We start from the raw sequence: 24,956 nt of genomic DNA, 5'->3' as shown, positions 1-24,956 counted from the left end.
GTTTCTCAAGGGTCAAAGTAGGAATACTGCTGGTTGTTAAATACTGCCAATACTGTCTGAACTGCATGTCATGTCTGTACCTATATTTAGAAAAGAATGATTTAATTTCTATTATAGCTCAATTTGAGGGTAGGCTAGTCTGAAACTTGAGTGGGATTCTATAAATGGAAAATATTCTAGGCTACTGTATTATTTTTTTCTTCATATATTGTATTTTAGTTGAACATAGACTAATTCTTTTTAGCAGATAGAAATATAACATATTAGTTTGTGGAGAATTGTGTACAGTGCCAATAGAAAGTCTACACCCCCTTGAACTTCTTTCTCATTTTGCTGTCTTAAAATCCAATCTAAAAAGGGATTCAATTAGATTTTGTTCTACAATTCTACACAACCTACTCCAGATATTCAAAGTGAAAGAAAGTTTTTGAACATTTTCCAAATTAAGAAAAAATAACTATCCATCCCCCTGAGTTAATACTTGGTGTAAGCACCTATGGCAGCCATTACAGCTGTGAATCATTTTCATTAAGATTTTACCAACTTTGCACCACTCTTAGGGCATTATATATCCATTATCTATCCATATTTTTGGTCAAATTTGCTTAGGCTCAGTACATTTGGTTGGGCATCATTGATGGACTGCTTTATTTAAACCTCTCTGATTTCTTAAGCAGGACTGAGACTAGACCACTCAGGAACACTTAACACCTCTTGGAAAGCAATTCTGGTGTGTATTTGGCATTACATTTTGTGATATTGTCTCGCTTAAAAATAAACCTCTATTCCAGGTTTAGGTTTTCAGAAGACTGAGGCAGTTTTCCTCTAACCTTTTACCTAGCCGTTGCTCCTTTCATATTTATTTTGATCCTGACAAACTCCCCAGTCCCTGCCGATGACAAGCATACCCATAACATGATACTGCCAACACAATACTTGGCTTCTTATATAAATAGTCTGGAAGCTGCTGAAAAGGCCAGATATTTAAACAAACTGGATTAAGTGGGCCTTGAAATGTGTCCCTTTGCTATGGGAGATGCCGACTGGACAAACGATCTGAGTCACCATTATCTCACACATACGGTATTCCAATTATTTATATATGCACTAGATGACAGACAGGGGGAGCTGTTTTGACACCACCGCGCCTCCATCTTTGCACTCCCCCACCGTTGTAAATCAAATATTTTGGAAGCTATCGAAATGCATTTACTAATGTCTACATTAGCTTTTGCAACGTGTATTTTCTTACATTCCAATGCATACTTTTAAATTATATTATGTGAGCTAAATCTTTTTATTCTTCCTTAAAGTATAATTTTTGGAAGTTTTAATTTTACTGTCCCCACTACAACAAAAAATACTTAAATACATGTAATTATCTCCTTGAACCATTAAACATGAAATACTGTATAATTCCATTCATTCCTATGGAGGACTGCTTTTCTGAGGAGTGCCAATATGGCCAATCAATGGCTTCGAAGCATCTCATTGGCCAAAACATAGCATTACACGGAACCCAAACCGGCTGCGCGCGTGCGCTATCGTGCATTCATTTATTTTGCCCCCCCCCCCCCCCACACCAAACGCGATCACGACACGCAGGTTAAAATATCAAAACAAACTCTGAACCAATGACATTAATTTGGGGACAGGTCGAAAAGCATTAAACATGTATGGCAATTTAGCTAGTTAGCTTGCACTTGCTAGCTAACCTTAATTTGTCCTATTTAGCTAGCTTGCTGTGGCTAGCTAATTTGTCCTGGGATATAAACATTGACTTAATATTTTACCTAAAATGCACAAGGACCTCTACTCCGACAATTAATCCACACATACAACGGCCAACCGAATTGTTTCTAGTCATCTCTCCTCCTTCCGGGCTTTTTCATCTTTGAATTTATATGGTGATCGCATCTAAACTTTCATTGTATTACCACGACAACCGGCAACAAAGTTAGTCTTTCAGTCACCCACGTGGGTATAACCAATGAGGAGATGGCACGTGAGTACCTGCTTCTATAAACCAATGAGGAGATGGGAGAGGCAGCACTTTCAGCTCGATCTGCGTCAGAAATAGGAATGACTTCTATTTTAGCCCTTCTATTTTAGCCCGCAGACGCTCGTTGGCGCGCACAAGCAGCATGGGTGCAATAATTGAATAACATGAATTTCTAAATTTATTTTGCGACGCTCGTGCACGCGACGTGTCCGGTCTGGTCAGCATGTTAGCAATCCAGGGTTTATATACATTATTGGTATCATCACACAATTATAAAGTTGCCATGGTCCCGTGTGGCTCAGTTGGTAGAGCATGGCGCTTGCAACGCCAGGGTTGTGGGTTCAATTCCCATGGGGGCACCAGGGTTCAATTCCCACGGGGGCACCAGGATGAATATGTATGAACTTTCCAATTTGTAAGTCGCTCTGGATAAGAGTGTCTGCTAAATGACTTAAATGTAAATGTAATGGCAGCCTAAGCAAAGACCTCCTGTAAATGTGTTGCTACATATTTAGATATTTTTTAGGTGTTTTCAATAATTGTTTTTTATGCAGCTCTTTTGTTTTTGTTAACATTGAGATTTTATTGGATTTTTTATTTATTTAACTAGGCAAGTCAGTTCTTATTTACAATGACGGCCTACATTGGCCAAATCCTAACCCGGATGCTGCCCTATGGGACTTCCAATCACGGTCGGTTGTGATACAGCCTGGAATCAAACCAGGGATTGTAGTGACGCCTCAAGCACTGAGGTGCAGTACCTTAAGCTTCGAACACACCGACTGTGCCATTGCGTTTTGGTACACCAGAAGTACATTCATTTCCAATGGAATGCTGCGTTTGCCTTGCAGCATTGCGTTGGAGAGGCAGTTGCAGGCCGTTCTGTGTGGTGCAGATGCATCAAATTGTACGGTAAACTTGACAGAAAGTAGCAAATTGTGAATGTTGAATTTTGTTGCAAACATATCCAGTAAAAACTGTAATTACATTATAAAAACATTTTGATTGCACCATTTCTTTACATATGCTATTCATTTATTTGCCAAGGTGCATACATATTTTTTATTCGATGACATCTAAAAATGTATTGTGAGAGCCTACAATATAATTCCCCTCAAAATGCATAGTTTTGGAGTAAGATGCAATAATAAATAGTCAAGATAGCAGAGAATAGGCTCTTGATATGATACCAACGTTGAGGAAGGTGGTATTGATCGCGTTGTTGGCCTGGGACCAACCCCGCAGAAAGCACATGTCTGTGTGGGTCCAGAGATGGTTGAAGTCCCGAAAGCATGCAGGTGAGTTCCACCGTCTCATTCAAGAGCTTCGACAATTTCGAGAGGAATGTAGAAGTTACCTTCGTCTGGACCGAAGCGATCACCTGCTCCAGATGGTTGGAGCCAGGATCGCTCGGATGGATACCAACTACCGGGAGTCCATTAGCCCAATTGAACGCCTGGCGATTGTCTCCTGTAAGCTAAATTCCAGTGGATTTTTAAACCCTTTGATACCGTAATTGATTGATATTAGATACCTAGCTAGCTAAAGGGCTCTCTAGTTAATAGACCCTATGTGACATGAGATGTACTTTTATAGAATGTTCATTTGGACTATAACTTTTCCCAAAGTTGGTTTAAAATCCTTATTCGGAGCAAAGTTAGTTTTTGAATGCGCCTTTGGGATTCTGGCAGCCCGGTGGAGAATGTATCGGAGAGTTCTTGGTCTCAGCCACTCAAATGTCGATGCCTGCGTGAAGTTCTCCACAACGACCTGCAGAGGTCATTCCAGGAGCCGCTCCGAATGGAGAAGGTAGGTGGTCACCTACCTGATGTCACCAGGGAGGGGCCAACAACGCCCCCAGACAGGCACTCCAGGTGAGAGAAGCTGACCACCTACTTCTCATCGCCAGCAGGTGAAGTCCCATGGCAGCATCCCGTGGAGTGGAACGGCTCTTTTAAGAGGCCCCTAACGCCAAGGTTATTTTAAGAACCATCCACCATTGTACATAAAATTGTATTTTTGCCCCCAGATTATTTTATGTCTCCTTGTCTTTCTTCATTTGGAAGTTATATTTAAGTGAAATTTGGGAGCAAAGACCACACCTTAACCGTTCCCTCTCCCATTAACATCAGGTGAGCAGGACCTCTAATTAGGTTATACGACATACAGTTAGTATGATAACAATGGGAAAAGGTAACCTAGGGTCCAACCGCATGCGACCGTCTGCAAAAGATACCTGCATCAGTATATTGATATATATATGCATTGATGCAATGTTACAGTCGGTGTGCTGTGTTCGAAGCGACTGATGACGTGAAAGAAACCGAGCGATGGTAGCCTACCACAGGGTTATGCCGCGTTCGTGTACCAGTCGGAACTTGGAAACTCGGATATTTCAGACTTGTTAACCGTTTGAAGTTATACACGTACCGCGTTCACCAGTCGGACATTTCTACGTTTCCTTGTTCCGACTGGCACTTGAACGCAGCATTTGTTATAAAAAACATGTGTCAGTACTGCGTCAATAGGCTCCTAGAGCAAAGGAACTAGATAGTACGAAAGCCATTGTAGTATCAAGCGTATCTAGTACATTTATGAATATCTACATAACAGCAGTCGTCCAGTAAATCACGTTACTCGTAATCGTTCTTCCGGGATTGCTTCCGCATGGTTTCCACTAGATAGCCCAGCCACAAAGTCAAAATGTTCTATATCGTAAAAATTCATGAAAACAAAAAGTACTTTTTGGTCTTAATTTGAGGTTCGTGTTGGGCATGAGGTTGGCAGTGTGGTTAAGGTTAGGTTAAAATCACATTTTAAAGAAGAGAAATTGTAGAAATAGGCTGGGTTCATGACTTTGTGTTTGTGGTAACTAGTGACGACTCTTCTGCATAGCCTAGCCAGGCACGCCCACCAACCCACACAAAAGCGTAATAAAAGCTGTTAAAAAACAGGCGCATTGATCATCTGACTACAGACGTTTGCCAAGCTAGGAGAAGTGAAGAATTTGCTCAGTTAGTCAACAAAGGTAAGAAACTCGCATAGCTACTCTAGATTAGTTAGTAGCCATACTCCCGAGTGGCGCAGCGGTCAAAGGCACTGTATCTCAGTGCTAGAGGTGTTACTACAGACCCAGGTTCGATCCTGGGCTGTATCATAACCGGCCGTGATTGTGAGTCCCATAGGGTCGCGGGGTTAGGGTTTGGCCGGGGTAGGCCGTCATTGTAAATAAGAATTTGTTCTAAACTGACTTGCCTAGTTAAATAAATAAAGTCATGCTCTAGTAGTGGATAAGTAACCTTCTACAATGTGTGTTTGTGAAACAGATTATTCAGATTGCTCTTTCAATTTAAAAAATAACATTTACACCTCAACTTGGTCCAATGCATTAGGCTTACATTCTGCACTTTTGGAATCTGCTCTCAAGACATTTCAAAAGTCGCTAATAAAACGGCTAGAACAGAACTTTTCTTCCAAATGAAAATGCGTCATCCTTCCTTGGAGTTGACTGGTCACCGCAATTTAAGGGATACACAGTGACCGGTTTCCCAACAATATCTTAAGGCTACAGTCACCCTCCCTCTAAACAGCAGAGACGAACGTTATGCTCTTTGACTCATTCTGGATCATTTTATTTACCACTGTGGTGTTCAATGTAGGACAAGCTAACTCTTCTGCCGTTTGGAAGTTGAATGTCAGGCTTAGATTTTACCCAAGTTGAAAAGGGAGATTTATTTTGGAGACACATGCACACTTACATCTGCATTTCTGCCTCTAGAACACAGAGCATTATCAATGTAAAACAAGTTGCTGTGGAGACCATAAGCATGACTGGTCATTGAAATTTGAAATTAGGACGGAATTGGGATTGTTTCTGTGAGATGGTGTGGGTGACGATGTACCTTCACACCTAGTACAGTACACAGCGCACACCTTATAACTACATGAGCTCAATGTACACGCTATATATATAGTACATGAGGTGTGTGTACTGTCCCTCTTGCTTGATAGTTCTTGAGTGGGTGGAGGCACTGGAATGTACAGTGAAATGGCAATAGTTTTGGGCGTGCCAGTTTGAAAGGTGTGTGTCTGTATGACTGATTTGTCATGCGTTTGACACAGATGTGTGTACATGGTGGGAGTGTCCATAGTTTTGTCTTGTATAAAGAGACCTGTACTTACTTTTGTTCTGTCAAGCCCCTCTGTGTAACTATTACCAAGTCCAGCCAGTTTGCGTCAGTTGCTCAGTAGTGTTATTGTCAGGTGTATTTGCTCTCACAATTCAGGAGCGCTCCCACATGTATGAGCATGTTGGAAATAGGACACTGTCCAATGGGACTATTTTTCTCTTGAGTTATAGCATACACTCTAGTAATAAAGAATAAGTCCCTAAATGCAGACAGTGGTGGAAAAAGTACCCAATTGTCATACTTGAGTAAAAATAAAGATACCTTCATAGAAAATTATTCAAGTAAAAGTGAAAATCACCCAGTAAAATACTACTTGAGTAAAAGTTTAAAAGTACTTGGTTTAAAATATACTGAAGTATCAAAAGTAAATGTAATTGCTCAAATATAATTAAGTAAAAGTATAAATAATTTCAAATTGCATATTAAGCAAACCAGACGGCACCATTTTATTTAAATGTTAGTTTTTGGATAGCCATGGGCACACTCCAACATCATTTACAAACAGAGCATGTGTGTTTAGTGAGTCCACCAGATCAGAGGCAGTAGGGATGACCAGGGATGTTCTCTTGATAAGAGTGTGAATTGGACAATTTTCCTGGCATTCCTGGAATGTAGTGAAGTAAAAGTATTATAAAAATGTATACCCCCCCCCCCCCCCACACACACACACACATCTGATAACCCCCAAAACACAACCTTGTATTTTTACTTCAGTACTTTACACCACTTAGCACAGGTAACAGTAAGCCTTGTCCTGGACTGAAAGACACTTTTCTTACACGTGTTTCAAAATACAAAATGGCAGCGCGAGAAGCTGCTTGAGAGGAGAGCTAGATAATGTCCTAATGGGGGATCATCTTTCACCTGGTCAGCACCTTCAGATCAGAACCACTGAAAGAAAAGAGGCAACAAGGGGAGAAACATTTAGACATTTTGGACATTTAACAGACTCATCTAGAGGGACTTGCAGTCAGTGCATTCCACTTACGGTAAGAAGGGTACAGTCAGGGGAGGAGGAGAATGAGACTGAAATCCACACAATGAGTCCGGAGGTCAGTGGGTGTGTTAGACATTGCAGCTGACTTTAAAGGCGGGTCGAGACGGACTGATCTACAAATCACCTTGCATCATAAATAACTACGCAATATTACTTGTAGGTCAGTCTCTCACAATTGACCTATGATACATCGTGGTTTTGATGCTCTCGAACATGGCCAGCGTCACCTTTAGGCAGTAGGGCAGGCTACTTCAGGGGTCTGTTCTGGAGGACATAACATTACTGCACGTTTCAGATAATCATATATTTGTTCTATATCTTGTCTCTGTCAGAATAGGAAATTGTGTCAGCTCTATTCATTATATTTTGGTACGTTTCACATCACTGAATAGACCCCTGTTAACTCTTTCCACTCCGGCCGTTCCAGATGGCATTCAAGAATGGCGGGAGCAGAGGCGGGATGGACTTTATGGGGCTGGTGGATGCGTCAATCATCCGTATTCCGCCCCACCACTACATCCATGTCCTTGACCAAAACACCAATATTGCCCGTGTGGAGATGGGACCACTCACCTACATCAGACAGGACAATGAGAGGTGAGGAGTGTGTTTATCTGATAAGATCTGCATGTAGTTTCCTAATTACTAGTGCGATTGGTTGTTTTCAGTTTCTTCTAAGCCTCCTGATGTCAAACAAGCCGTTTCTCTCTGTGGTTACAGCATCACACACTATTTGACAGCACACTTCGAACGTTACCAAATATCAAGTTTAATGGCACCTTTTAGGTGTTTCTTTACAGGTTTAGATTAGTCAACATATGCCTTGTACAAACACGTTTACACTCCGTTCTGGACGACTGTGTGATCACGCTCTCCGTAGCCGATGAAAGATCTTTAAACAGGTCAACATTCACAAGGCCGCAGGGCCAGACGGATTACCAGGACGTGTACTCTGAGCAGGCGCTGACCAACTGGCAAATGTCTTCACTGACATTTTCAACCTGTCTCTAACTGAGTGTCTAATACACACATGTTTCAAGCAGACCACCATAGTCCCTGTGCCCAAGAACACTAAGGTAACCTGCCTAAATGACTACCGACTCGTAGTACTCACGTCTGTAGTCGTGAAGTGCTTTGAAAGGCTGGTCATGGCTCACATCAACACCATTATCCCAGAAACCCAAGACCCACTCCAATTTGCATACCGCCCCAACAGATCCACAGATGATGCAATCTTTATTGCACTCCACACTGCCCTTTCACACTTGGACAAAAGGAACATCTATGTTCATTGACTACAGCTCAGCGTTCAACATTATAGTACCCTCAAAGCTCATCACTAAGCTATGGACCCTGGGACTAAACACCTTCCTCTGTAACTGGATCCTGGACTTCCTGACGTGCCGCCCCCAGGTGGTAAGGGCAGGTAACAACACATCTGCCACGCTGATCCTCAACAGGGGGGCCTCTCCTTTACCCCCTGTTCACTCATGACTGCACGGCCAGGCACGACTCCATCACCATCATTAAGTTTGCCGATGACGCAACAGTGGTAGGCCTGTTCACCGACAACGATGAGACAGCCTAGAGGGAGGAGGTCAGAGACCTGGCCATGTAGTGCCAGGATAACAACCTCTCCCTCAATGTGATCAAGACAAAGGAGATGATTTTGGACTACAGGAAAAGGAGACCCGAGCACTCCCCCATTCTCATCGATGGGGCTGTAGTGGAGCAGGTTGAGAGCTTCAAATTCCTTGGTGTCCACATCACCAACAAACTGTCATGGTCAAAACACACCAAGAGTCATGAAGAGGGCACGACAAAGCCTATTCCCCCTTAGGAGACTGAAAATATTTGTCATCTGTCATCAAATCCCTAAGTTCTACAGCTGTACCATCAAGAGCATTCTGACTGATTGCATCACTACCTGGTAGTACATCACTGGGGCCAAGCTTCCTGCCATCCAGGACCTCTATACCATTCGGTGTCAGAGGAAGGCCCTAAAAATTGTCAAAGACTCCAGCCCCCCTAGTCATAGACTGTTCTCTCTGCTACCACACGGCAAGCGGTACCGGGGCGCCAAGTCTAGGTCCAAGAGGCTTCTAAACAGCTTCTACCCCCCCAAGCCATAAGACTCCTGAACAGCTAATCAAATGGCTTCCCAGACTATTTGCATCCCCCCCTTTTCCGCTGCTGCTACTCCGTTTATTATCTATACATAGTCACTTTAATTCTACCTACATGTACATATTACCTCAATACCGGTGCCCCCGCACATTAACTCTGTACCGGTGCCCCCTGTATATAGCCTCGCTACTGTTATTTTACTGTTTAATTATTTGTAATTCTTTTACATCTATTTTTTACTTAACACCTATTTTTCTTAAAACATTGTTGATTAAAGGCTCCAAGTAAGCATTTCACTGTATGGTCTACACCTGTTGTATTCGGGTGCATGTAACAAATACAATTTGATGTACAGTATCGGTGTAGATTAGTGTGTCAGTCATTAGGTGACTGTATTGTCCCCTCCTTCCCAGAGTGCTGTTCTCCCCCACGCGAATGACCATGGTCCCTCCTCGCCACTACTGCGTGGTGCTCAACCCCGTCGCTCGCGACGACAACGGACAGGTGCTCTTCGACCAATCGGGACAAGCCAAGCTTCGCCATGCTGACCTGGAGATCCGGCTCACCCAGGACCCTTTCCCCCTCTACCCCGGCGAGGAGATCCAGCAGGTACTGTCTGTCTGTTAGACGTCAGCGCTAAAGCCTAGGTGTTAGCAGTGCAGGGTGCTAATGCAAGTCTTCAGGTGTCCGAGCAGAGGTTGCTCAGTGTGGTTCACTGAAACCCCTCCATTATGATCACATTTAGCTAAAGCTTAGGCATTCACTTGGATAGATAATATAACTGTCTGGGACCTGGGTGCTAGCCCTGTTCTCCTGCATGCCACAACTGTGTTAGCCTGCAGAGTTAAAGCCTAGGCATTAGAAGTTTGGAGAGTTAAAGCAATTTTTTTATTCATTTTTATCTCTATCCCCACCCACACCCAGAACGTGACAGCACTGCAGATCGTCTACCCAGACACTGCTCTGCGCCTGCAGGCTTTGCTGGACTTTGAGGACGTGGGAGGAGAGAAGAGGGTTGCCGGAGATGAGTGGCTGTTTGAAGGGCCAGGTGAGTTCTCTGGGTTCAACTCCTAACACTTCCATTACAATTTTCCTTGGGTCCTTACATACATTCATATTGATATTTATAAATGCATTTTTTTTGGGACCAAATCAGAGCATCGTTTTAACGAGATAGCTAGTGCTCTTTCAATTTGTTTGTGATTTGACTGGCTGAAGTCAAATCCAATTTTATTCATCACGTGCACAGTTTACAGCAGGTATAAAAGGTGCAGTGAAATACTTTATTGCAAGCTCCCTCGACAGTGCAGTATAAATATCAATATAATCAAAGTCAAGTAAAAAATAACAAGTAGTATGCAAGAAACGTAGTACATTCCAAACAGTATGTAGTACCCGATTCCAAACACAGCCTGGTTGTAAGAGGTGTGTGACTGGTTGCAGGGAAGTCATATGCAGGAGAGCAGAACTGGGAAATAACCGGAGCAGTTTAATATGCAAGACCAACGGCATCCAGAACAACAAAATAGGGGTTCAAAGAACCCGTCGCAAACCAGTCAGAAGTGCACAATCACGTAACAACAAACAATTCCACACACAGACATGGGGGGAACAGAGGGTTATATACAAGACAAGTAATGAGGGAATGTAAACCAGGTGTGGGAAGACAAAACAAATGGAAAATGAAAGGTGGATCGGCGATGGCTAGAAGACCGGTGACGTCGAACGCCGGCCGAACAAGGAGAGGAACCGACTTCGGCGGAAGTCGTGACACTGGTTGCCTAATAATGCTTCTTTAACCCCTTACCTCTAACCCCCCCCCCCCCCCCCCCCCCATAGGGACGTACATCCCCAGGAAGGAGGTGGCGGTGCTGGAAACCATCAAGGCCACGGTGATCAGAGAGAACCAGGCCATTCGCCTCCGAGCGCGCAAGGAGGGAGTGGACAGGAGCGGAGTCCGCAGGGTCACTGGTGAGACACTTGTACTGTATTTTATATTTTTATTGTACATATAATGTATGTACACAAGTAGCAGATGTTGTATCGCTATCATACACAGACGTGCGCACACACCTACCTAGCTGAGTGATTCCCTGTGTGTGTGTGTCCAGGTGAGGAGTGGCAGGTGAGAAAGGTGGGGGCGTATCTACCAGGGGCTCATGAGGAGGTCCTCGACATCGTCAACGCTTTCATCCTCACTGACAAGGTAACTCCTCTCTCGCCCTCACTTTATCCAGAACTCCCCACCTCCCTCCTTCTCTCTTACACTTTACCTATCACTTACTCACTCACTTCTCTCTACCTTTCCCTCCCCTCCCTCCTTCACTCTCTCCCTCTCTTTACCAAGCACTCCTCCTCTCTCTCGTCACCATTTACTTCCCCACCCACCCTCCTTCTCTCTCCCTCTCTTTGACCTATCACTCACCTTCCTTATCTCTCCTATATCTCTTAACAGTCTTATGATGTTTCTTAGGACCTGCCTAAACAAATGTGGGTTTTTTTTCACTCAGAAAGCACTGCACGTGCGAGCAATACGGCCATTCCGTGACGCCGGGGGGCGGGACCGACGCACTGGGGAAGAGTGGCTCGTTACCATGGCGGAGCGGGAGGCACACATCCCGTCTGTTGCCGAGGAAGTGGTGGGAGTGGTCAACGTGACCACGCTGAGCAGCCGTCAGTACTGTGTGATCCTGGACCCGGTGGGACCAGACGGTAAACCACAGCTGGGTCAGAAGAGGGTGGTCAAGGTGAGACTGAAAGAGAGCTCTGTGTTTCACTCCTTTGTTTGGTCAATTGTTTGTTGAGTCACTCATTCGTGTTTTACACACTGGTGAGGAAGTTCGGTGACTTCTGTTTGTTCATTCATTCGCCTTTGTAGCTTTTAGTCACTTCCCCAATGAGCTTTAATTTAACACTGCTCTCTCTCCTCTCTCAGGGTGAGCGTTCGTTCTTCCTGCAGCCCGGGGAGCACTTAGAGGAGGGCATCCAGGACGTCTATATTCTCTCTGAGGAGGAGGGCCTGGTGCTGAGGGCCGTAGAGGCCTTCAACGATACACAGGAGGTGAGGTGAGGGGAGAGGAAAGGCTGGAAGAATTTAAATGCAGATGGGAGGGGAAACAAATGGACCTTAGTCAAATACAACGACAATCCTAAACAGGACTGTTTGGCTGGTACACAATCCATTCAATGTACATTTGGTCCTTTCACACTGTCTCACTCTTTCTCTCTCTCTCACTTTCCCTCCCTCTCCTTATCTCTCTGTCCCTCCTCTCCTCTCTGCTAGCAGGAGGAAGAGGAGGATGAGGGGGAGGAGGAGAGGGCCAAGCTCTCCCGGAGGGGTGGAGTCCAACGTCGCCCCGGTGACCGCTGGATGCTACGCGGACCAATCGAGTACGTCCCCCCGGCGGCCGTGGAGGTGATGCTACGGCGACAGGCCATCCCATTGGACGAGAATGAAGGGATCTATGTCCGAGACATCAAAACAGGAAAGGTGAGTTTTTACCCAGCAGAATAGTTGAAGACAGGGGCTATGTCCCAAATGGCAACTTGACTGTTAAGTTTAGGCAATCATTTTGCCTGATAAGGTTTGGGATAGGGTTAAACTGAACATGACAGTACGTTTTTCACATTAATTCCGACTGGTTAAGGTTTGAGATGTGCCTACCACTGGGATTGAACCGACCATCTTCAGAGCCGTTGCTCACAGTTTAACTTCTTATGGCTGCAGGGGCAGTATTGAGTAGCTTGGATGAAAGGTGCACAGAGGTGCCCATAGTAAACTGCCTGCTCCTCAGTCCCAGTTGCTAATATATGCATATTATTCGTATTTGATAGAAAACACTCTGAAGTTTCTAAAACTGTTTGAATGATGTCTGTGAGTATAACATAATTCATATGGCAGGCAAAAACCTGAGAAAAAAACCCAAACAGGAAGTGGGATTTCTGAGGTTGGTCAATTTTCAACACAGCCCCTATTGAACACACAGTGGGATATGGATGAGTTTGCACTTCCTACAGCTTCCACTAGATGTCAACAGTCTGTAGAACCTTGTCTGATGCCTCTACTGTGAAGTGGGGCCGAAGGAGACAGGAAATAGTCAGGTCTACCATGACCTGGCCATGCTCTGACCATGCGCGTTCACATGAGGGAGCTCTGTTCCATCGCACATCCGAAGTCAATGTAATTCTACGGTTGGAACTTTATTGAAGATTTATGTTAAAAACATTCTATAGATTGATTCAATACATCGTTTGACATGTTTCTACTGACTGTTACGGAACGTTTTGACATTTCGTCTGCTTTTAGTGAACGCGCTTCCTGACTTGTTTGTTTACCAAACACGCTAACAAAAATAGCTATTTGGACATAAATGATGGACATTACCGAACAAAACAAACATTTCTTGTGGGAGTCCTGGGAGTGCATTCTGACGAAGATCAGCAAAGGTAAGTGAAGATTTATAATGCTTTTTAGGAGTTTTGTTGACTGCACAATTTGGCGGGTAACTGTATGGCTTCCTTTTGTGGCTGAATGCTGTTCTCAGATTATTGAATATTGTGCATTTGCCGTAAAGCTATTTGAAATCTGACAGCGGTTGCATTAAGAACAAGTGTATTTTTAATTCTATGTAAAACATGTATCTTTCATCAAAGTTTATGATGAGTATTTATGTTATTTGACGTGGCTCTCTGCAATTTCTCCGGATATTTTGGAGGCATTTCTGAACATGGCGCCAATGTAAACTGAGGTTTTTGGATATAAATATGAGCTTTATTGAACAAAACATATATGTATTGTGTAACATGAGGTCCTATGAGTGTCATCTTATGAAGATCATCAAAGGTTAGTGATTAATTTTATCTCTATTTCTGCTTTTTGTGACTCCTGTCTTTGGCTGTAAAAATGACTGTTTTTCTGTGATTTTGCGGTGACCTAACATAATCGTTTGTGGTGCTTTCGCTGTAAAGCCTATTTGAAATCGGACACTTTGGTGGAATTAACAACAAGATTACCTTTAAAATGGTATAAGATACATGTATGTTTGAGGAATTTTAATTATGAGATTTCTGTTTGAATTTGGCGCCCTGCACTTTCACTGGCTGTTGTCATATCATCCCGTTAACGGGATTGCAGCCATAAGAAGATTAACTAGATGGTATTTGGCGCTCACATTGCCCCTAGTGGACAGTATCCCTCCATGTCTTGGGGACCAGGGGCCTCATTTATAAACTGTGTGTACGTACAAAATACACCCCGACATGTGCGTGCTCCAATTTTCACGCATAATTTGGCATTTCAAAATCTTGATGTGAGACTGTGCTCACCTTCCTGCATACTTTAGACCATGCTTATGCACATCTGCTAGTGGTTGAAATATTGTATTGCAAGTGAGTAGGCTATTTTGTGCAAATGTGGGATATGATAAAAATTAAAAGCAGGAAAGCACAAACAAGAATTCAGCCATTTGCCGTTAGTAAGAAGAGCAACAACAAAAAATTGTATTTTTTAAAAATCTAAAATAATTAAGACCTAGCACTCATTTTATCTTCAGAACCATTGCAGAATAAATTACTCATATTTTCTGGCTGTGCTGAGTTCATATTACCGACGTAGCCATACAACAAATGACCATGTGCATTTCTCACTTAATTGGACCTAGTAACTTAGATATAGCCTATATGTTTATCAAGTTTTGGAATCCCATAGGCACCACGGTTTATAATATAGAGTCAAATTGAACAGGTAAACCGCTTATATTTTGCATTGAAGTAGGCCTACTGTATGCTTCTGTAATTGCATTTTTGTTTTAGTAGCCAGGTGTAGACAACGTTTCAGAATTTGCGGGCAGTCCATGTTTTAGGTTGGGGAAAAGTCGATGCGAAACATTGTTGAATTCAAACGTTCTGCTGACAGGTCCACAACAATTTTGACACTGTCCTTTGCCAGATACAGTGTAAATTACACAGGTTGACATTTTGTAATGAGTCTGGCCCTGGAAGCAGAACTGAGTAGTTTGTGCTAGATGGGTCAGCTGCATAATCAAAATTGACTATTGTTCAAATTCATTAAAACAAAAATGTACTTTTTGGTCTTTAAGATATTGGGGTTAGCAGTGTGGTTAAGGTTAGAGTTAGGTTTAAAATCAGATTTTATGACTGGCTTTGCCAGCTAGTGACCATTCTGCAGGGCTGCTTCCAGTCCAACTCAAAAAATGCCAATGTACAGTTGAAGTCGAAGTTTACATAGACTTAGGTTGGAGTCATTAACTTGTTTTTCAACCACTCCACAAATTTCTTGTTAACAAACTATAGTTTTGGCAAGTCGGTTAGGACATCTACTTTGTCCATGACACAAGTCATTTTTCCAACAATTGTTTACAGACAGATTATTTCACTTATAATTCACTGTATCACAATTCCAGTGGGTCAGAAGTTTACATACACTAAATTGACTGTGCCTTTAAACAACTTGAAAAGTTCCAGAAAATTGTCATGGCTTTAGAAGCTTCTGATCGGCTAATTGACATAATTTGAGTCAATTGGAGGTGTACCTGTGGGTGTATTTCAAGGCCTACCTTCAAACTCAGTGCCTCTGCTTGACATCATGGGAAAATCAAACGAAATCAGCCAAGACCTCAGAGAAAAAATTGTAGACCTCCACAAGTCTGGTTTATCCTTGGGAGCAATTTACAAATGCTTGAAGGTACCACGTTCGTCTGTACAAACAATAGTACGCAAGTATAAGCACCATGGGACCACGCAGCCGTCATACCGCTCAGGAAGAAGATGCGTTCTCTCTCCTAGAGATGAACGTACTTTGGTGTGAAAAGTGCAAATCAATCCCAGAACAACAGCAAAAGACCCTGTGAAGATGCTGGAGGAAACCGGTAGAAAAGTATCTATATCCACATTAAAACGAGTCCTATATCAACATAACCTGAAAGGCCGCTCAGCAAGGAAGAATTCACTTCTCCAAAGCCACCATTAAAAAAAAAAGCCAGACTACGGTTTGCAACTGCACATGCGGACCAAGATACAAGATACTTTTTGGAGAAATGTCTTCTGGACTGATGAAACAAAAATAGAACTGTTTGCCCTTAAGGACCATCGTTATGTTTGGAGGAAAAAGGGGGAGGCTTGCGAGCCAAAGAACACCATCCCAACCGTGAAGCTCGGTGGTGACAGCATTATGTTGTGGGGGTGCTTTGCTGCAGGAGGGACTGGTGCACTTCACAAAGCCCTGACCTCAATCCTATAGAAAATGTGGGCAGAACTGAAAAAGCGTGTGCGAGCAAGGACCTGACTCAGTTACACCAGCTCTGTCAGGAGGAATTGGCCAAAATTCACCCAACTTATTGTGGGAAGCTTGTGGATGGCTTCCCAAAACGTTTGACCCAAGTTAAACAATTTAAAGGCAATGCTACCAAATACTAATTGAGTGTATATAAACTTCTGACCCACTGGGAATGTGATGAAAGAAATAAAATATGAAATAAATCATTCCTTCTACTATTATTCTGACATTTCACATTCTTAAAATAAAGTGGTGATCCTAACTGAGCTAAAACAGGGAATTTTTACTAGGATTAAATGTCAGGAATTGTGAAACTCAGTTTAAATCTATTTTGCTAAGGTGTATGTACATTTCCGACTTCAACCGTATATAAATTACTGCAAAATATTAACTTTCTGCCAACACAGTAAATATACCGGTAACTTATGTAAAATATGACAGTATGCCTATGGATAGGCTATTGCTGTGCTATATGAGCACGGCATCGTTTCCTATTAATCTCAGATCCTATACCATGGCAGGACCTAGAAACATAATCATTTATTGGTCATCAAGTGTTTTGCGTTTAGCGTACTTTTAAATTGTTATATATATACAATCAATCTTGCTGAATGCACAGACAGGCACTCGCCATGGGCAGCATGCATGTTTAATTTGAAAAAGTCTGCAAAATATCAAAACTTTCTGCCCACATCGCTACAGAAATGTGACCCTAGTTGCCATTGCTCTTTTAGAAACTGCCCTGGCTTAATTCCAATTAATACTGTAAATAACAGCCGTTATTTTCAACATTTAAAGGTTGAACGGAGGGTGTTTTTCCAGGCTGAGTTTTAATGCTTGTTCACGCACGCAGAGTTTTACGACCGGTCTGATTTTATAACGAGAAACATGCATATTTATAGTATGGTGTACGCCAAGTACAAAATTTTTGTATGTGCGCCGATTTAATAAAATAAATAAATGTATTTTTTATTTGTTTTCAGAAATGGCACACACAAATTGTGACATTTTAAGCAACGATTATAAATGAGGCCCCTGGACAAACGTCTAATACTGCAGTGGATCTGGTGTGACCTGGCTGATTCTCTATAGTGCTTGGGCACCTGACTGTCAAACTTTTTATTTTTTATTTTTTTTTACCATTTCCTGCAATTCCACACTGTTTCTTCAAAAGGGGAATCCATATGAACAGAATACAACTATTTATTAGGTTCTGCCACAAGAAATTATATTGAACTCGAGTACTCAAATTATTTGAATTTATTTTTAAACACAAGGCCAGAAAAAAAAGTGTGCATATGCCAACAGTGCGCAACAATGGTTAATTTATCATAACATTACAGATAACTAATCCTAATGGCTAAATTGCCCCATATACAGTATTGTCAATAAAAAAAATAAAAAATGCCATTTTAAGATGAATTTATTGAAACCGTAATATATCAACTGGTTATATTAAATTTTGGAACACAATCTTCAAAAGGCAGTAGCCTCAGCAGTTGCGCTTGCTTGTAGAAGCCTGTGGCTGTTCAATGGCATAGCCTTTTTTTTGTTAATTTAGCAGACAAAGATGCTCTTATTTCCCGAGCCCTTATCACAGTCAAGACGCACCTATTTTATAGTAGTTTAACAGAATAAAATGGAACAACGCCACCGCATAGAATCTCATTCTAGATGATTCTGGGCTTCCAACTCTGTGGCAACAGTTTAGGGAATGCCCTTTCCTGTTTCAGCATGACAATGCCCCGTCCCCAAAGCGAGGTCCATACATAAATGGTTTGTCGAGATCGGTGTGGAAGAACTTGACTGACCTCAAATCCACCGAACACCTTTGGGATAAATAGGAACGCCGACTGCGAGCCAGGCCTAATCGCCCAACATCAGTGCCTGACCTCAATAATGCTCGTGGCTGAATGGAAGCAAGTCCCCGCAGCAATGTTTCAACATCTAGTGGAAAGCCTTCCCAGAAGAGTGGAGGCTGTTATAACAGCAAACGGGGGACCGACTCCATATTAATGCCCATGATTTTGCAATGAGATGTTCAACTAGCAGGTGTCCACATACTTTTGGTCATGTAGTGTATTTGATGCAATGAGGGTAGAAATTGTTTATTTGGATGATTATTCCATACAAAGCAAAGCAGAACTGTTTCATCGAGCTACAAAAATCCTGTGCTTTTTTCCATTTTGCGCGTACAGACAGCTTGGCCACAACTGCGAAGCGGCTGCGGTCCGTTCGCATATGGGGCTCAGTCAGGGCTGTTAATGTTGTTTTCATTCAGTTACAAAAGTAACTGATTTTAATGTTGGGAAAATATATGGTGCAAATGCAGAATGGTGTTAAATGCCTCTAAACAGCTTGGAGAAATTATTTCAGATTTAATCATGTAATATTAGGCTTACTGATTATTTCTCAGTATCTTCTTGGAAACTGCTCATTGCGAGCCACCGGACATGCAGTTTTCTGCAAAGGTGCAATCATTTTTCAGGCTGGTGGAAGGTTACTTTGAGTCAGTGGGAGAATCTCAATTGCATACGCCTTGCGTCCTCTCTCCGTCTCAAAACCCATTGGATGAGAAAGCCAGCGAAGCCTAATCAGACATGCCTGTGCTCACCATGGTTCTTACAGGCAACATGAACTGGTGCACACCTCTCAAATGATATGTAACAACACTGACTGAGTGCATCGGACATGAAACGATGATACATTTGTAACGGCACAATGAAATAGATACATTTTATTTTGCAGGTGCCTTTTTTTCATTTTAAACACCAGTGGTGCAACTAGTGCTTTCTGACCGCACTGAACCAAAACTTTCCAGTGGGCAAAACATTCATCTTGAGGTGATGTGGAGCGTGTGCAAAATGCAATCTGTTAAAGGTGCAATATGTAGAAATCGCTCCATTGGTTGCTAAAATCCTAATAGGTCTCCTAATTTTTGTTTGGCAAAACAAGCGTTATTGTACCATCTAAACCACTGTGAAATATCTTTTCAGTAACCAAAAATATTTTATTTTTCTGTTTTTGAAGCTGTTTAACAAAACCGAAAGTCAAAGATGCAAAAATTAAACTTATCAGGAAGCGTAGAAATAGCACACAGAACAGATTTACGCTTCTTAGACTTGCTTTCAGTAAGAATGACCGATCTATCTAACTCCCACTTTTGCCGGGTCGCCCAAAAAGTTACATATTGCAGCTTTAATTATTATATAAAACAGACATGTATTTTAATAGACTAGCTAAAAAACATGACTAATCATTGAAAATTATACCAGAAAAGTATCCATGTAAAAGTGGGATTGCACCTGCTCCATTGCTCAGGCGCCTATGATATAGTGCACGATTTACCAGGGCCCACAGGACTCTGGTCAAAAGTAGTGCACCATGTACTGTAGTGGGGCCATTTGGGACATACGCTAAAACACCTGATTCAAATGATCCAGGGAATCCATTCACCTGTTATTTAACAACCTTAAATCCCACCCACCTCTCACCCTCCCTCTCCCCCATTGGCTACCTGGCTCTAGGTCCGTGCTGTGATTGGCCACACTTACATGCTGACGCAGGATGAGGAGCTGTGGGCGAAGAATCTGCCTCAGAATGTTGAGACCCTCCTGACCTCCACAAAGGAACCGCTGGCTGACCGCTCTGACCGCAGAAAGGAAGTGGAGATGAAGGCCCGGGACAAGACCGAGGTGGTGTCCTACAGGGTTCCCCACAACGCTGCTGTGCAGGTCTACGACTACAGGGAGAAAAGGGCCAGGTAAATATGGCTGACAGGCAGACGGACGTGGAGGGACAATGACACTGGCCCTGTCCAGAAACAACCCATAAAACTAGCCTGCTTTCCAAATGGCACCCTATTCCCTATATAGTGCACTCTTTTCACCAGAGCAACATTGAGCCCCTAGTGTAAACTTTTCCCTTTCGCCCTCCCTCTCTCTTCGCATCCCCTCTCCTCTCTTGCCCTCTCTCCTCCCCTCTCTCAGGGTGGTGTTTGGGCCAGAGATGGTAATGCTGGGTCCTGATGAGCAGTTCACCGTGCTTTCCCTGTCGGGGGACAAGCCCAAGAGGACCAATGTCATCAAGGCCGTGTGTCTGCTGTTGGGGCCGGACTTCTTCACTGACATCATCACCATAGAGACGGCCGACCACGCACGCCTGCAGCTGCAGCTCAGCTACAACTGGTAGGGTTTGTGGGTGGGGCGTATGTGTGTGTGCTTGAGAATCCTCTGCGATTTGGTCTGTTTCTCTGTCTCCCTAGTCTAGTCTGTAGGCCAGCTGATGTATTTCATATCGCGCGCTCTCTCTCTCAGGCACTTTGACCTGAAGTCTCCTGCGGACCCGTCCCAGGCTGCGGCTCTGTTCTCTGTGCCAGACTTTGTGGGGGATGCCTGTAAAGCCATCGCCTCCCGTGTCAGAGGAGCCGTCGCCTCCGTGCAGTTTGACGACTTTCACAAGGTCCTTCCCACACCTCAGTCATCTAAATCTGCACTGTTCTGCCTTTTCAACGCACTTTTTAATTCTACATGGCCTCCAGCCCTTAGCGTTTGTAGTTTAGGTAGGCCTATGGAAAACGTAAGCCAATTGATTCAAAGACAACAATAACACCCCATGCGTTAACCTCTTCTTTAACCCCCTCCACTCTACAGAACTCCAACCGGATCATCTGCTCCTCTGTGTTTGGCTTTGATGACAAGCTGGCAGTGCGTCCAAGCCTGCGGTTCCACCAGAACAGTCTGGTCATCAGCAGTGTTGACATCCAGTCAGTGGAGCCGGTGGACCAGAGGACCAGAGACTCCCTGCAGAAGAGTGTCCAGCTGGCCATCGAGATCACCACCAACTCCCAGGAGGCTGCCGCACGGTAGGACACAAGACGCGCACACACACGGGGGGGGAGATTTCCCCCTCTGAAGCCATCGAAGTTCAAGGCCGACCGTGGTACTGCAGGAATTATTAGCATAAAACAGGACCCCCCCCCCATTATAGTGAATGGGAAAATGTCTATCTCTGTATACAAATGTTGTATACAATCATGACTTCTAATACACTAGATATATTTACTTGAACTGATTTCTTTTAAAATCTCATTATAAGAATAATTTGTTTGCTAATGGCAGCCTGCAGTATACCTATCTGCCTTCAACTTTAGTTATTTAACGAAAGTTGGCACCACTGAGCTAGCCTGCAACTCACTTCTTGGAGTAGCTCAAGCTGCACATGTTATGTCTCCATGAGACGCCATCTTAAGACTTCATTTGGCTTCAATGCGCCTTCACACAGGAGTGTCACGTGATCAATGGCTTTGTCCATATGTCATTGACAAACACGCATGTGCACACACACTTACAGGAGCAATTAGTGTTAAGTGCCTTGCTTAAGGGCACATTGACAGATTTTTCACCTAGTTCGGCTAAGGGATTTGAACTAGTGACCTTTTGATTACTGGCCAACCCACTCAATTTCTAGGCTACCTGCCACCAGACAGACACACACTGTTCATTTTCAGATTGGGTTGTTTTTGCCTGTTTGTGTAAGCGTTAACTTCTCTCTACCCTCCCTCCCTGCAGCCATGAGGCAGAGCGTCTCGAGCAGGAGGCACGTGGTCGTCTGGAGAGGCAGAGGATCACAGACCAGGCGGAGGCAGAGAAGACCAGGAAAGGGCTGTTGGAGCTGGAGGCCCTCAGGTGACCATTAATGCTGTGCCGCTAACACTAACGAATGTTAGCATCGCTTATGGGAAATGTAATGGCAGGGGGATAGCATTAGCATAACGCTAACACATGTTAGCATCGCTGATGGGAAAATGTTATGACAAGAGACTAGAATTAGCATGGCTAGCGTTAGCGTCATGCTGTTCTTAGTAGTGTGACTGTGAAGTTGTACCGAATAAGATTTTAGATCAGAGATCCTAACATAATGCTAATGTGAGTTGTGTAAATGCAGAGGTTAGATATGTGGTGCTGGGGTGAAGAAGTTTCCCCAAGGTACAGCTCTAGGATCAGTTTTCCCAACCGTAACCAGCTAACAGTGTGTCGTTGTGTGTTGCAGTGCGGCGGTGGAGAGTACAGGGGCAGCCAAGGCAGAGGCCCAGGCCAGAGCAGAGGCAGCCCATATCCAGGGAGAGGCAGCAGTCAATGAGGCTAAACTGAAGGCTGAGGCCCAGAGGATTGAGGCTGTACGTATCCTCTTGCTGTGTGTTCTACATTGTGTAATTCTGAAACAACCAGTAGTTCACCTGTAATTGCTGACCTGTGTGGGTCTGTTTTGTTTGATAAATGTTTGAAGGTGTTCTACATTGTGTAATGCTGAAAGGTTCACATACTACGTGTAGCTGACCTGTAATTGTGTGTGTGTAGGAGGGCGAGCTGAACCGTCTGTCCAAGGCGAGAGAGCAAGAGCTAAACTATAAGTCAGAGATGGATCGTTTGGAAGTGGAGAAACAGCAGAAGCTGGCTGAGATAGAGAGCAACCGCTTTAAACAGCTGGTGGACAGTATCGGCGCCGACACCCTGCAGGAGATGGCCAGAGCCGGCCCCGAGCTACAGGTACATAACTCCTGACATACCATAACACCGTCATATTTGTGCTACACAATACATTTTGTCTGAACAAAAATGGCACCTGGAGAATCCTTAAGCTCTTGCTCTGGTCAGAATCGTTCTGTAATGTTTTACTTTACTGTAACGTTTCACAGAGCAGGTCTGTCTTTCTCCCACACAATCTCAATTTAAATAAATTAGCTATATTAGCGTGACAAGACATTATCAGGATGTATAAGATACCGTTTAAGATATTGGAACTGGAACACGGGATCTTATTCAAGCAGTTATAACGGAAAGGAACAATTATCATAGTAAATGTATCATCTCTCTCGCTGTCTGTCCTTCCCTACCCTCCCCCAGGTCAAGCTGCTCCAGTCTCTGGGTTTGAAGTCCACCCTGATCACAGACGGCTCTTCTCCCATCAACCTCTTCAGCACAGCCAACGGCCTTCTGGGAGCTCTATCTAAGAGCCCGGGCCAGTGAGAGGAGGAAGAGAATATGAAGAGGAGGAGAATGTCCAGTCTGAAAACATCCCCTACAGATGTAGGATTTCTGATTGTTTATCTATTTTGTCTGATGTAGTAACTGACAATTTAAGGATATGATATGGATGACGTGTGTGTGCACATAGCTGTGTGTCTGACTAAAGACGTCCAAGTGAACATTCCCTTGGTTTACATGCCTTTTTTTTACCCATCTGTTTGGTGTCGTTGATGCCCTATAAAGTGCTGTCCAACTCATGTGTTGCATATCTCTACTAACCGGAATGCAGGATAGTAAGGAATCTTTCCTTGTCTGAGTTTCATGCAAATTTCTTTCATTCATTTGTTGGTCCATTTTATCAAAGAAATTAAAGCATGAGTTTTCCCCAAAACAATGAGTGACAATTCTTCCATTTGTATCCATGTTCTTTCTGTACACACAATGGATAATGTGTCTCAATCTATTTTAATAAATCATATTTTTGCAATTACCACCATGCATCGAACTCTTCATCTACAGCTTATGTGTTTAGCTTATTCAGTAGTAACTAATAAAAACAACATTTAAGCTACATGCTTTGGCCTGACTTATTTATTACAGAGCTTGAAAAATCTATTGACTCAAATTGTATCATATCATTAATTGAAATGACCATTGGACAACATTCAAAATCTTACTGATTGCACCTTTAATCAATGATTTGACACTGATTACGTTATTAGAAGACCACTGGATATTTTAGCAATTTTTTTCCCCCTCAACTTGATAGCCTATTTTCGACAATCCCAATCCATATTTGACCATGTAAAATACGAAGAACAAAGTGTGGTTTAGCTAATGATCAAATGTTTTGTTTTTCCAAAGAGCAAACAGACCCACTATAACTTGGCCTACACTCCCGAGTGGCGCATCGGTCTAAGGCACTGCATCAGTGTTAGAGGCGTCACTACAGACCCTGGTTCGGCAATGATCAATAGTCCCATAGGGTTGCGCACAATTGGCCCAGCGTCTCCCGGGTTAGAGGGTTTGGCCGTGGTAGGCCGTCATTGTAAATAACAATTTGTTATTAACCGACTTGCCGGGTTAAAGGTTAAATAACATTAAAATAAACATGAGGTAGGTCCCTTGTGTAACTCTATTGTATTTTTTCTGTTTAGGCTGTGTGTGTGTTTGCAATTTCTGTCCACGGGACGTCGCTAGCATACAACACCAAAGTATCCCTCATGGCTCGGCCTGGCTGGTATCTCCACTTCAGGTGCGATGAGCAAAGTTGGGCCAGACATGGCCAAATAATAGCCAAGCATGCACTGTATTTTCA

General features: G+C 43.3%; 1 protein-coding gene across 2 annotated transcripts; it reads left to right on the top strand.

Annotated features, from left to right (window-relative positions):
- Positions 1-4,666: 4,666 nt before the first annotated feature.
- mvp (major vault protein) lies at positions 4,667-24,131 on the top strand. 2 transcript variants are annotated; one of them, XM_055941619.1, is made up of 17 exons: positions 4,667-5,030; positions 7,617-7,786; positions 9,730-9,925; positions 10,241-10,364; positions 11,156-11,287; positions 11,428-11,522; positions 11,827-12,063; positions 12,252-12,377; positions 12,603-12,806; positions 20,138-20,373; positions 20,600-20,797; positions 20,927-21,071; positions 21,263-21,474; positions 22,181-22,297; positions 22,662-22,788; positions 22,970-23,158; positions 23,516-24,131. In XM_055941619.1, exons 2-17 carry the CDS (start codon positions 7,617-7,619, stop codon positions 23,636-23,638), a joined length of 2,631 nt encoding a protein of 876 aa, XP_055797594.1. In that variant the 5' UTR covers positions 4,667-5,030; the 3' UTR covers positions 23,639-24,131. The 2 variants fall into 2 exon arrangements, with proteins under 2 accessions (XP_055797594.1, XP_055797585.1); XM_055941610.1 differs by having other exon boundaries at positions 4,668-5,030; positions 12,600-12,806.
- Positions 24,132-24,956: the final 825 nt, after the last annotated feature.

Source organism: Salvelinus fontinalis, chromosome 2, assembly GCF_029448725.1.
Source record: "Salvelinus fontinalis isolate EN_2023a chromosome 2, ASM2944872v1, whole genome shotgun sequence".
NCBI classification, from domain to species: Eukaryota; Metazoa; Chordata; class Actinopteri; order Salmoniformes; family Salmonidae; genus Salvelinus; species Salvelinus fontinalis.
Note: the sequence above shows the minus strand (reverse complement) of the source record. Positions and strands in the feature narration are given on the sequence as shown.